Source organism: Pelodiscus sinensis, chromosome 4 (genome assembly GCF_049634645.1).
Source record: "Pelodiscus sinensis isolate JC-2024 chromosome 4, ASM4963464v1, whole genome shotgun sequence".
In the NCBI taxonomy this organism is placed as follows: Eukaryota; Metazoa; Chordata; order Testudines; family Trionychidae; genus Pelodiscus; species Pelodiscus sinensis.
Genome location: NC_134714.1, coordinates 9,460,090 through 9,473,055, shown reverse-complemented (window position 1 = coordinate 9,473,055; position 12,966 = coordinate 9,460,090). Strand labels below are relative to the sequence as shown.

General features: G+C 49.4%; 1 protein-coding gene across 23 annotated transcripts in view; it reads right to left on the bottom strand.

The window, feature by feature from the left end:
• Window positions 1–3,628: 3,628 nt before the first annotated feature.
• FBXO34 (F-box protein 34) overlaps window positions 3,629–12,966 on the bottom strand; it is an 81,053-nt gene continuing 71,715 nt past the window's right edge. For all 23 annotated transcript variants that reach the window (XM_075926266.1, XM_075926261.1, XM_075926263.1 and 20 more), the window contains one exon: window positions 3,629–10,021. In XM_075926266.1, the coding sequence (XP_075782381.1) occupies window positions 7,849–10,011 (2,163 nt within the window). In that variant the 5' untranslated portion in view covers window positions 10,012–10,021 and the 3' untranslated portion in view covers window positions 3,629–7,848. The remainder of the gene's footprint in view (window positions 10,022–12,966) is intronic.

Sequence of the window (12,966 nt, the reverse complement as noted above, 5' to 3'; positions counted from 1 at the left end):
CGGTGTATTTTGTTCATAAATAAGGGGGTGGGCTGGGGTGGGAGGAGGGGAAGAGCATCTGTGTTTATAGAATTTAAATGTGCCTTATGCATTTGGGTCAGGTCTACTTTAGAAGTGGTCAGCTGGTACAGTACACAAGGTTTGACACTCTTGAGGCTTAGCCATTGCTGAACCAGAGAATTTGCTGAACCACGGGTGGTCAATATTATGGTGAGTGGGTCTCTCTGAGTTTCACCGAGAATAAACAAAACAATGGTAGCAACGTTGCTCAATAATGTCTGACTGTTCTGATACATCCTATATAAGCCTAGGCCTAGCCCAGGCTTATCAGCTCTCTTCAGAACAAAGTGTAAGTGGTGTTATGCAATGTTACTGTATTGGCAAGAGGAAATAAGTAGATAAACCCTGAAAACCATGCTTAGCTTAGTGGCATTACCAACGCAGCCACTGTTTACTGGGCTGTAAAGAGGACATGCAGGGATCAATTTGAGCTAAACAGCAGCATAAAACACTGAAAGCCAGGATTGGTGGCTATAAAACTTTACGGGCCCGTGGGAACCTTGGCCACCCCCATGATCAAATAGACAACTCAAATCATGCTGAACCACGGATGTTGCCGGACCAGGTTCAAGCTGCGCGTGCAAACCCCTCCTAATGTAGATGGTTATATTGGCAAAAAAGTGCTTTAACTGGTATAAGCCTACTGACCAGCAGAATGTGCTATACGGCCAGAAGCACTTTTTTGCCAGTTTAATTCTGTCCACGCTGGGGTTCTTTCTGGTATCAAAATGCTGCCAACAAAAGACACTTCCCTTGTTGACATTACTGACGAGTTTCTAAGGTAGGTCTGGCTTTGATCTGCTATATTACTTGTTGGGTAAACATGCCCCAGTGCCAAATGCTGTTCATGAGTGTTTATTTCCTCTTCATCCATGAGAATACTTCCAAGGTGACTAAGCAGACACTCGTTGTGAAAGAAGCTTTGAAAATGTCGTGTTGCTGCTAGCATGTAAAGCTCAACTGCGATAGGGACTGCATTATGCTAGGCTCAGCATCAGCAGCGCGGTGGCCCCTGCTTCGGAGAGGTCATAATTCAGATTGGTGGATTACGAATATGAAATTGACTTGACTCAAAGGTGATGTTAAGCTTCAGCTTCCATGTTCTGCAACCACAAGAAATGATTGAGTGGCAGGGACGCTTCTCTTCCTTCTGTATCAGATTCCTGGCTGAGGAATAAGGCAGTGCCAGCCTGGGCTAGTGCTCGGTAACTCACCATAGAAGCCTTGGGAGGGGTAGTGGAGACCAAACAGAACCAGGAATTCCTGGCTGCAAGAAGCACCTGCCTCCCACGCAACAGCTGGGGGGTTGCTCATCAGTAAGGACTATGGAGTTACAGCTTCCAGCATTTTGTAGTTGTGCCTGTGCTGCCCAGGTGCTTTCCAGCCAGCCACTGAGCAGGACGGGCTGGGAACTCGAAGGGGAACCCTCGCAAAAGGTAACGGGGCAGGAATTGGTTTGCAAGAAAGGCTTAGTGGGCAGGGGCCTTAGAGATGAGTTCGGTGTGATGGTGCCATTCTCAGGCACCCATGTGAATGAATGTGTGACCGGGGTGGGGGGTGAGAGAGGACAGTCAGGGAAGGGCAGATAGGGAAGAGCCTTGCCAGAGAGAAGCAGTAGTTTAATCTTGCTGCACCAGCAAATGGGGGTGTGGCTGCATGAGCGGCAGGGGCCAGCAGCTAGTGGTACCATTTCATACAGTGCAGCAGGTTTGTGTACTGGGTCTGTCAGGGAGGAGCGGGGGGCTGGAGACAAGGGGGAGGAAGGGACACGTTGAGGGCTTGGGGGCTGGAGCCTCGGTTCTCGTTAGACATCATTGAAACAAATCAGTTCCAGTAATTTCCTTACAGCCACGGCTGAGTCCAGTCCAGGTTTTGAACACACCTGCTCCATGCCCAGACTGAATCCCTCCTGGCTAACAGGACCTGAATTTTCCTCAGTAAAGATGCTCCTGTGCTGCCAGGAGAAGTACTCAGCCGGTGTAGTTCATGTCTCCCCAAGAGGTGGTAGCTACAAAGCCAGCAGAGACTCTCCTAGGGACATGTCTGCAGGTGGGGGTTTGGGGGTAGAACGACACAGCTCAGGGGAGTGAATTTTTCACACCTGTGAGCAACATACCGATATAGGCCTAAGCCAGGTCTCTGCATAAACAGGGGCAAGGAAAAATGAATCAGACGCTGCATTAGAATTTGCCATTTATTTAGCAAAGGGCCAAGGCTCAGTTCTTGTCTCCCTTTGTTTAGACTGAGAATCGATTACTCCTGGGAGCATGAGCCTACCTGATAAAGAGTCTGTTCCTGTATGTGCAGGATCATCTACTCACCCCGGCAGCCTATTGGAAAAGAATACACCAGTGGTGATCTATACACCCCATCCCTTGAAGCAGGGTTAGGTTGGTGGGCTGGCCCTTGTCTTATACTAGCTCAGCTCTGTTGCCTTCTCTCCCCTGTGATGTGTAGATTTCTGAAGGAGGAAAAGAATTAAGGAGACTTCAGCCTGTCTCCTGCTGCCTTTGTCCTACCAGGATCACACCCACAGCCAAAGGGGCTTGCACTAACCCCTTCCCTAGTTACAAAATATTGCCCTCTGCTGCTATTTCTTCCTGGCTGCTGTGACGTGCCGGCATGTTAACATCACTTACTCCTGAGGTGGGAAGGGGACAATCTCCCTCTTCTTTAACTGCAGCTCAAAAAGACACACCATGCAGGGTGCTACACAGCAGTGTTATTTCAAATATCGGATGGCTTATTCCGACTTCTGTACACCTCATTCCACGAGGAATAACGCCTCTTCCAAAATAGCTCTTTTGGAGTAGCAGTAGTGTGGACGTTCCACTGCGGCTATTTCAAAATAGCTCCTCCTTAGAGCCTCTCAAAGTAATTGCTCTCTAGTGCTTCCTGGGGCTCTAAATCATGGTAGCAAGGTAGTATTAGGGAAACCTGCCTTTGGACTAACTGTGAGGCTTCCCTGCAATGTAGAAGTGCTATTTCGAAATAAGCTATTTTGGAGCATTGTTTTCAGAATACCTTATTTTGAAATAAGCGTGCAGTGTAGACGTTCCCAGTCCTTTCTATGGTTATTTTACTTCTCTTTCCAAAAGGGAGAAACAGGAGAGAAATCCTTGCAACTGCTTAATATACAATGTAGCTGTGTCAGGCCCTGGCTGTTAGCGAAGTAGGTGAGGTACTATCTTTTATTGGACCTACTTCTGTTAGGCTTTGTCTATACTGCAGGGTTTTTGCGCAAGGAGCTTTTTGTGGAAGAGCTCTTCCACAAAAACTTGTTGCACAAAAGCATGTTCACACCTCAAAAGCACATCGCAAAAACACTGCTTTTGCGCAAGAGAGCGTCCACACTGCACGGACGCACTTGCGCAAGAAAGTTCACAGAATGGCCATGAGAGCACCTGTGCTTTTTGTGCAAGAAACCCCTGTTAAGCGTCCACACACAGCTTTTTGCACAAGAACTCTGTCGCGAGAATCACAGGTCCGATAATGAATACCCCAGGGGGGAAGGACAGAGCCAGGTGGACAGTTTTATCAAATAAAAAATATTTATTTATGACAGAGGTGAATTTATAGTATTTATTCTAAGATTTTTAATAGACGTGTTAATAATGAATTTACAGTATTTATTATATTTATTCTATGGCTTCTAGTAAAACATGTCAGAGATATAAGGATGGGAATGGCAAGGGGAATAGTCTCTAATCTTAAAATATCCAGCTACAGTAATTAAATAACTGTGATAACTACAAACTCTTATGTACTACCCAAAAACAACTACAACACTAAGCTTATACAACAGGAAAAAATCAAATCCTACATACCAACTTACACAGCACACGGAACATTTCACAGATATCGGTTCGGTTGCGAAGGCCTTGGTTACGCCCGAGAGTCGGGGGAGGTGGCTGGTCGGTTGATCAGGCCGGCAGCGCTTTGAAGTATACGAGAAGGCACACGCACGGTGGTACGTGTGTTGCGAAGACCTCCTCGAGCAAACTGTGCCATGGGTATTTATCCCCAAATCTGCACATCGCTTTCCCACACTTGCATATTACCATATATGGCCCAATGGTCACCAAGTGGGGGGGTCTGTGTCCCAGGGGTTGGGCCGAAACTGTGCAGGTTTCATGCGACCAGGTAAGCCCCGCAGTTCTCACGCCAAGGTGACGGGTGGGAGAGTCTGAGGCTATTTTCCCCTTTTCACACCTTTCCTTTTTCTAAAGGCAATGGTATGCAGGAAGGGTGCGGCCGGTTTCTCTCAAGGAGTACTGCAGAACAAGAGCGGCCTGGCCAAACTTTTTTACTGGGGGGGCAGTTTCTTGTCTCTAACAAACTCTTGCACAAAAAGGAGTTATTCCTCGTGGGGAGAGGAATAACCCTATCAGCAAAAGCCCTCGGTCCTGTCGATTTACTGAAGTTTTTCCTTTTTGGTGCAAAAATGTGCTTGAGGTGTGGATGCTCCATGGGTTTTTGTGCAAAAACAGCTGGTTTTGTGCAAAAACCCTTTAGTGTAGACATAGCCTTAGTGGCAGAAGCGCTGTGCCTTTTTCAGGGCTGGGGAAGGAATCCCCCACACCACAGCTAAATGCCAGGGGGAACAGATCCAGTGCCTGTCAAGGATCCAGTGCCTGATGCTAAACAATGTGCCCTTATGCTAAACAAACTGTTCCACCTTGTATTTCCCATAGCTGCTCTGAGACTTCCTTTCCCAGCCCAAAGCTTGTCTACATTAGCTTCTGCTGGGGGCGGAGGGGGGAGGAGATATTACCTCAGCACCCCCTTCCTCCAGCAGAAGGAGCGAGGCCCCTGCCTGCCAGTGACGTCGCAGCACAAATGACCAAGGGACACTCTTCCGTTCCCTGAGAGGCCCTAGATGCCATGGCCTTGACGCGGCCCAGGCAAGGGGAAGTATCCCAGGTGGACCGGAACCTAAGGCACCTCCTTAACCCCCTGGTTTCTAACTGCAGGACACAGAACTGGTGGGTTCGTGGCCATGGATAAGTCCATTGTAACATGCTTTACTTTTTGAAACACCGTGCTGGGGTGGCTAGCAGGTGCGAGCCCTGTGGGGCAGAAACACGGGTGCACAGAGGCTGCTCTGCCCCTTTTTAAATTGCTCATCCCCTTCAGCCGGGGGCCAGCACCCTCCCTTTCCATAAAGATAAATGACAGGGCCAGGGTATGTCTGCACTGCAGTGAGACACCTGCGACTGGCTCCGGCTCGCACGGCTTGTGCTAAGGGGCGTCATCCAGGTCGACGTTCGGGCTCAGGCTGGAGCCAGGTTCTTGGATCTTGTGAGGCAGGAGGATCCCAGAGCAGAGGCTGCAGCCGGAGCCCAAAAGGCCGTTAAGCGCACAAGTCAGCCACTGCGGGTGTCTGCCACAGAGAGGCGCCCGAACACACACATATGCCAGGCACCTGTCTTAGACAGAACTAATGGCTGTTTTCAGACTGGCCACATCAGCAGCCTGATGACTCCACCCACTTCTGCTGCTAGGCCGAAATTCAGCGAAGATCACCCGCCCAGTACAGCACCAAGTGGCCAGGGAGGTTTTGGATATAAACAGCTTGTTACTTTGCCGGCTCGCCGCCTTCTGCTGTCCCACCAGGCCTATTCAGGTGTCGTGGCTTCTCTCCCACCAGCTGCATTCTGACCCAGCTGAATTGGAGCCGGTGGTTCATGGTGAACCTGGTTTGTCCCCTCCTCTGCCTTGTTCGGGTGTATGAAAGAAGCCCCTGTACATATGCTTTGTTCTGTGGCAGCTAACTGGTCCTCTATCTTGCCCCTCATCTTAACCGCTTCCCGCTGTAGCACATGGAGCTTTGAAAAAGAAGCCAGAACCTCCTTTTGTTTTCATTGGCTGAGACTGCATTACAAATAAAGTGCTACGTCATTCAGCCTGCATTAAAGATGCAAAGGGTTAACTTGTTACCCAGTAAGCACGAGCCTTGCCAGCTTGCTTACCCATTAACCAGTGGCTCTGCCCAGCCAGCTGAGTCGTGTTTAACCAGGTAACATTTTAAATGTTCATTAACCTCCCAAGCCTGCACTCTGCTTGGCACAACTTTCTCAGGCTGCCTCTCTGGAAAACAGCTCCTATCACACGTTCTCTCACAGGGTGGATGCTCCAGCTGCAACTCTTTGTCAGTGCCCTGGGCACGGCGACAACACATGGAACGGGGAATCTGTTTTGTAAGATAGCGACAAAAACACAGGATTCTTATGGAAACTATTGTCTCTGCCTTATAGTTAGATCATTATAATCCACCCAGGGTCTAGTGCACCTTTTGGCTAAAATCCCCCTTCAAAGGCAGTGAACGACACAGATTAAAATGTTCGTAGGTCACACTTTCTGAAGTACAAGGGTGAGCAATCAGGGCTGTTCAAACAAGAGTAGGGTCCATGCACGTTAATCTTCGGACTCACAAGACCTGCGAGGAGCAGTCATGGAGTCCAGTTAAGTCAGCTCCCTTGCCACTGGACACAACAGCATTCACTGTAACAAGTGATCGCCATATTTGGGGTCGGGAAGGAATTTTCCTCCAGGGTAGATTGGCAGAGGCCCTGGAGGTTTTTCGCCTTCCTCTGTAGCATGGGGTACAGATCATAGCTGGAGGATTCTCTGCATCTTGGGACCTTCAAACTATTTGAAGGCTTCAATATCTGAGATACGGGTGAGAGGATTATTTCAGGAGGGGGTGGGTGAGATTCTGTGGCCTGCACTGTGCAGGGGGTCAGACTAGATGATCATAATGGTCCCTTCTGACCTTAAAGTCTGAGTCTATAAGTGTGATCAACCCAACACCCTGTGCACAATAGTGTTAGCCTGGCTTCTGGCAGGAACCAAACCATGGTCAAGGGGGACCTGAATCTAATGTCATAGAACTATCCAGCCCCATGTTAGCATAGTTCCACCCAAGTTAAGTTTGCTGTGGGCATGGCCTAAAAGTACCTTTCAGAATTCAACAGTCGCCTCCACCTTCATTCCCATTTAGGGTGCAGTGAAATATCACAGGAAAGGCGCACAAGCCAAGGTTTCTTCTGACGGGTGGGATGAGGAATTCATTCATTAGCACAACATTTGAAATTCAGTTTTAATTTCAAACCACACATACTTTTTTCTCCCCCTCTGAACTCCCTCCAGCACTGTACAAACTAACTTTTACATCACTTGATTCCAGGGCAAATTTTACAAGACGAGTAAGTCAGATAAGGCAAATCGAGAATGCGCATTTTATTAAAGTAAAAAAAAAAAAAAAAAAAAACCAGACAACATGGGTAAGGTAGACAAGAACCTTTTTATACTCTGCCTATACAATAATATTTCTCTTTTGTTCACTGCTACACTACTATAACAATCTGCTCTAGTCTAATTTTAAGGTTGTCCAGTTAAATCATTTGAAGTTCCTTTAAACAGTTAACCTTTACCTATTTAGAGTTTCTTCTCAGAAACATTCATATATTATACAGGATATACAGATTTTGAAACAAGACACTTAAAAACACACATGACTGAAGCCGCAACACTATCATAGCTGCATTGTAGTGATTAAGTTGTTCAGCCAGCTGTAGACTCTATATGTACAATTCGTTTTTAATAGTGTTATTTACAACGATGGGCTAAAAGCTACCTGTAATCTAAAAGGTAAAGGCTCTTGTGTTTAAGTATGTGCAGTTTCATAGCCCTGTGAAAACACAATTATGTACACTGTAAACAGCACAGAGCATGAAAATCTCCTCCCCCCCCAAGAGTATCATCTCACAGCAAAGTGTATGTGCGCTAATATTCCTCTTCCGCGTCCACGCCGCCTCTGGTTTTCTTGTGAAGAGTGCGGTTAAAGCTGTGGCAAGCAGGGACCCAATGATTGTCATGAAGACCTAGTTTGCATCCAGGGATGCCTTTCTGAGACTTGTGACAGCACATCCAATACCCTGGGCCATATGGTAAAGCTTGACAGTAGGGCTTGGGGTGCCACCGGCACAGTGATACGTCCCCTTTCACGTACTTCTTCTTGCACTGCTTGCAAGGGTCTTCTTTGTAGCGCGGATCCCGGACCCAGCGGGAATCAGCTGGCCGGATGTTGTAGTACTCAATGATAAATTTGAAGTAACAACAAGTACATTTAAGAGCGACCAGGCTCCGCGTGGGGAGCAATCTGAAGATCTTCACCATGATGTGGTGGGGCAGGAAGGCCATGTACTGCTGAGGCTCCAAAAGCTGCTGAATTTTAAATCGGGTCTCCAGAAAGTCATGAGACACCTGCCTCTTCAAGCAGGCAGCGTCAAGTACCTGCAAAGCGCTTTCCGTGGGCGACACCGGCAGGGCAAACGGCTCTACGGAAACACTGTTTCTTTCACACGCATTGACAACCTCGGCGGCATCCTCCCTTTGGCCCACTACTCTTGGCTTTTCTTTAGTACTGACCCCTACCCCTATGTGCTCCCGCTTGGCGTGGTGACCAGGCCGCGGAAAGAACAGCCTCCCTGGAAGCGAATCTTCCCCCACGCTTAAATTGGAAAGCTGCTCTTTCCTACACCCTTTCTCTGTCTTGGTGACTGATATACTGATGCATAAAGACTCTCTCCTCGCCGGATGTGAACTCAGATGAGGACTAGGCCCTGTCTCGCTAGCCAAGCAACCAACGCTCGCACCCTGGCTCTGCGCGGTGGCAGACGGCCCACCAACTGGCCGTGCAGAAGAGACACACCCCAGAGGTGCCCCGATCATTTCAGAATCACCTCTGCTGCTGGGTCGCACCGAGGTTTCTTGACCAAGCTTGACACCGACGTTGACCCTGTGGCTATCCACAGCTGCCGCCGCCAAGGACTGCCGAGCAGAGCCAGCACCTCCCCATAATTCAGCCGCAGCCGAAGGGCCCCCTTTTGTTCTCTCTCCGTCCTCATCCACGGTAGCAGGATCTTCCAAACTTACCTCCCGGCCAAGGACTTTGGAAGAAGCCTTCCCCGCGTCGCTCTCGGCCTGCGTGCCATTGGCCAGTAACATCCGCCCGATGTTCCGCCGGAAGCTGTTGTTCCGGGACAGGCTCCCTGCGTCGCGCTCGCTCTGGCGCCGCAGGCACTCCGACTCGAGCTTTGCGACCATGTCCAGCACCCGCACAGGCTCGGTCTGCTGCTCCCCGCTCTCACAGCTCCCCTTTTCCACGTGCGCCTCGCAGGCCCCGGCAGCAGAGAGGGGCTCCGAGGCGGGAGGGGCGCCTTTTCCTTGCCCGCTCAGTCTTGTTGTGGAAGCGTTTGTGCAGCTTTTGGTGCAGTCGGCCAGCAAACCGCTGGCTCTGTGTTCCAGGAACGCGACCATCTCGATTACAGATAAGGAGCGCCCTGGGAATACCCCTTCAACACTGTCATGAACATAATGGACAGAACAGTGCTCAATGCCGCACGCAAAAGGCTCAGGGTGGGCGAACCTCCTGTTGGCCTCTCTCATCCTTTCCAACTGAATCTTTGCTTTTATAAGATCCATAGATTTCTTCCTGCGCTTGGCAACTCTTCCATCTATATCCCAGGTGCTTTTAAGTTTTATTGAGCCCATCCGGTTGTTGCACTGCTGGGCTGCGAAGAAGGCAATCTTTTCCTTGGTGTTCCCGGGTTTCACGACAGCCCAGATATCCAACGGCCCTTCTCCCTCGTCCCCCTGGTGGATTGTGGCAGAAGGGGCATGTTGCTTCTTCTCGACGCTGGGGCCTTCCGCGAGAGCTTTCCCACTCATATTGCACATAGTATTAGGGTAAATAATTCCCAAAGGCTGTCGAGATGGAGTCACAACCGGGGACGTCGGTAAAATGCTCAGTTTGGTGCAGTTCTCTGGAGACTTTCCCACCTGCGCTGACCTTTGCGGATTCCTATGCAAGCTTCTCGGGGAATCTTGACTTGTGTCAGGAGATGGCTCTTTCTTCTGTAACTTGAGGTATGGCTTTAAGTGCATGCCAGAAGCCCTAGAAAACAATAGCAAAGGAATGATTATTGTACGCACTGCACGGGGCTCACATCCCCCTAAATGTCAGGGTCATGAGAATAAGGCCCAGCATATGGGACAGGGCCAGAAAAGGCACCAGAATGGCTGCAGGGGTAGCAACAATTGTATGGTCCCCGACCTGCGATGTCACTGCAGTTCACCCTGTGAGAATCCTGCCAGCACCCTCTTGCTGTGCCGATAAGCCCCATGAACAGCAGAAGGGTTCCCATTAGAATTTCTCTAAAATGTCATGGAAACAAGATTCTGGATAGAAACATCTCCCCTCCCCACCCAAGCATTTTAGGTTCCACCCAGTGTTCTTACAGCTTTCACTTAGTTCAGACCCTTGATCCACTCCCATTTTAACCAAGCCATAAGCCCCTCTCCCCCTCTTGATACCAGTTACTGATTATCTATGGAAAAGGGGTTTTATAAAAATGATGAAAGCGGGCAGGGCAGCGATTACAAAGATCGCACCTAGAATCATAGAACCACAGAGCTGGAAGAGACCTCAGAAGGTCATCGAGTCCAGCCCCCTGCTCTAGGCAGGACCAATCCCAACTAAATCAACCTGGCCAGGGCTTTGTCAAGCCGAGACTTAAAAATCTCTAGGGATGGAGACTCCACTACTTCCCTAGGTAACCCATCCCAGTGCTTCACCACCCTCCTAGTGAAGAGTTTTTCCTAATATCCAGCTTGGACCTCTCCCACCACAACTTGAGACCATTGCTCCTTGTTCTGCCATCTGTCACTACCGAGAACAGCCTCTCTCCATCCTCTTTGGAACCTCCCTTCAGGAAGTTGAAGGCTGCTATCAAATCCCCCCTCGCTCTTTGCTTCTGCAGACTAAACAGACCCAACTCCCTCAGCCTCTCCTCGTAGGTCATATGCTCCAGCCCCCTAATCATTTTGGTTGCCCTCTGCTGCTAGACCCTCTCCAATGCATCCACATCCTTTTTGTAGTGGGGGGCTAAGAACTGGACGCAGTACTCCAGATGTGGCCTCACAAGAGCTGAATAAAGGGGAATAATGACATCTCTGAATCTGTGGGCAATGCTCCTCCTAAAGCAACCTAATATGCCATTAGCCTTCTTGGCTACAAGGCCACACTGTTGATTCATACCCAGCTTCTCATCCACTGTAACCCCCAAGTCCTTTTCTGCAGAACTACTACTTAGCTGGTTAGTTCCCAGCCTGTAACAGTGCTTGGGATTCTTCCATCCCAAGTGCAGGACTCTGCACTTGTCCTTGTTGAACCTCATCAGATTTCTTGTGGCACAATCTTCCAATTTGTCTAAGTCACTCTGGACCCTATCTCTGCCCTCAAGTGTATCTACCTCTCCCCCCAGCTTAGTGTCATCCACAAACTTGCTGAGGGTGCAATCCATCCCCTCATCCAGATCATTAATAAAGATATTGAACAAAACCAGCCCTAGAACCGAACCTTGGGGCACTCCTCTTGAAACCGACCGCCAACCTGACATCGAGTCATTGATCCCTACCCTACCTGCCATGTGATCTGCTATTGCCTGATATAGTCAACTCGCTTCCGTAGTACAAGCAATGAAATGCACTTGCTTAGGGAGACAGCAAAGTTCGGTGCAGGGTAAAACTGAGCACACTGCAGGGGAAAAAAAACCCCTAGATATCCAATTAGGAGTCACCTTCTTTGCTTCTGTATTTTGGAGTGTTGTGAACGGAGCCACTATGAAGCTGAACGAGACTATAGCCGCTATAAATTAGAGGTAAACCGGAATGGAAGTAGCATTTCTATTACAGCAACAGCATCTGGATTGCACTCTTGGCTTACACTCTGGCCCTCCTCCCAATGTGGGCATTTATACAATGCACTGCAGGAAAACCTGGGAGGAGCTCCCATGCTGCCATGGGGGAGACGCAGGACTAATTGCCTTCAGTCTCTGGTCTCCTTGGGCAGTCACACAAGCCCATGACAGGAACAGCGGTAGGGTATGTTTCCATGGTAACAGCTTTAAATTTTTACATTTGTAAAGCCTGTTTTCAAACCAGGACAATTTCTTCCCATTTAATAAGGAATTAATTGTCATCAAATTCATTGCGATCACTTGCAGCAAGTGAGAGCCAGATGCTCCAAAACCAGCATCTCTACCTTTGCCTTTCTACTGTGCAAAGTCTCTTAAAGGCATCATGGAACTCCAGGGTGGTTGTGGTGTGAATTACCGACCAAACACGCCCAAACAACATACAAGAGGTTTTTCTAACCATCAGCCTATTGAATCCAACCCGGGACCAACAGGCTAGCTGGGCTCCTTCCCTCTCTCACATCACAACAGAGGCGCTGTATGATGCCCCTCAGGTACCCCAGGGTCATCCTGAGTTGATCCTTCAGCTCAGTCAAGGGTAGTGACCCCCTGCTGCTGAGGAGAGGCTGAGCAACAAGCGTCACGTTCAGCCGCGAGGGTCTGCTAGAAGCTACAACTCCTTCACTCCCATCGCCAGCGGGAAGTGCGCTAGTGTTTGGGGACAACCACCCCCGACTGAATCACTGCCAAGGCGAGAAAGCAGCCTTGCCTTTCCTTTCCAGGTTTGCTCACCACCTTGACCGTCGTGGCAGCAGAGGGAAGGGTGTGTGGTGCCCACCAGATCGGAGAGCTAGGCTGTGTACTGTGCAGGCACATTGCGTACTGACAGGATGGGGGGGCTAGTCCACCCTCCCGGAAGATGCACAATCTAGAGGTCCCTTTGGATCCTGCGCTGCTAGGAGTCCGTCAAGTAGCAGAAATGGCCAAACCTCTTTCCAATCCATCCCCTTGCTCCCAGCCTGGAGCCCAGACCTGGAGCCCAGACAGTGCCACAGTTACATATGTGCTTGTCACCAGCAGGCTGGATTAGTGCACTGGGCTTCACTACCCCACGGCCACTCAGAAGCTCCAGTGTGTGTAGAAC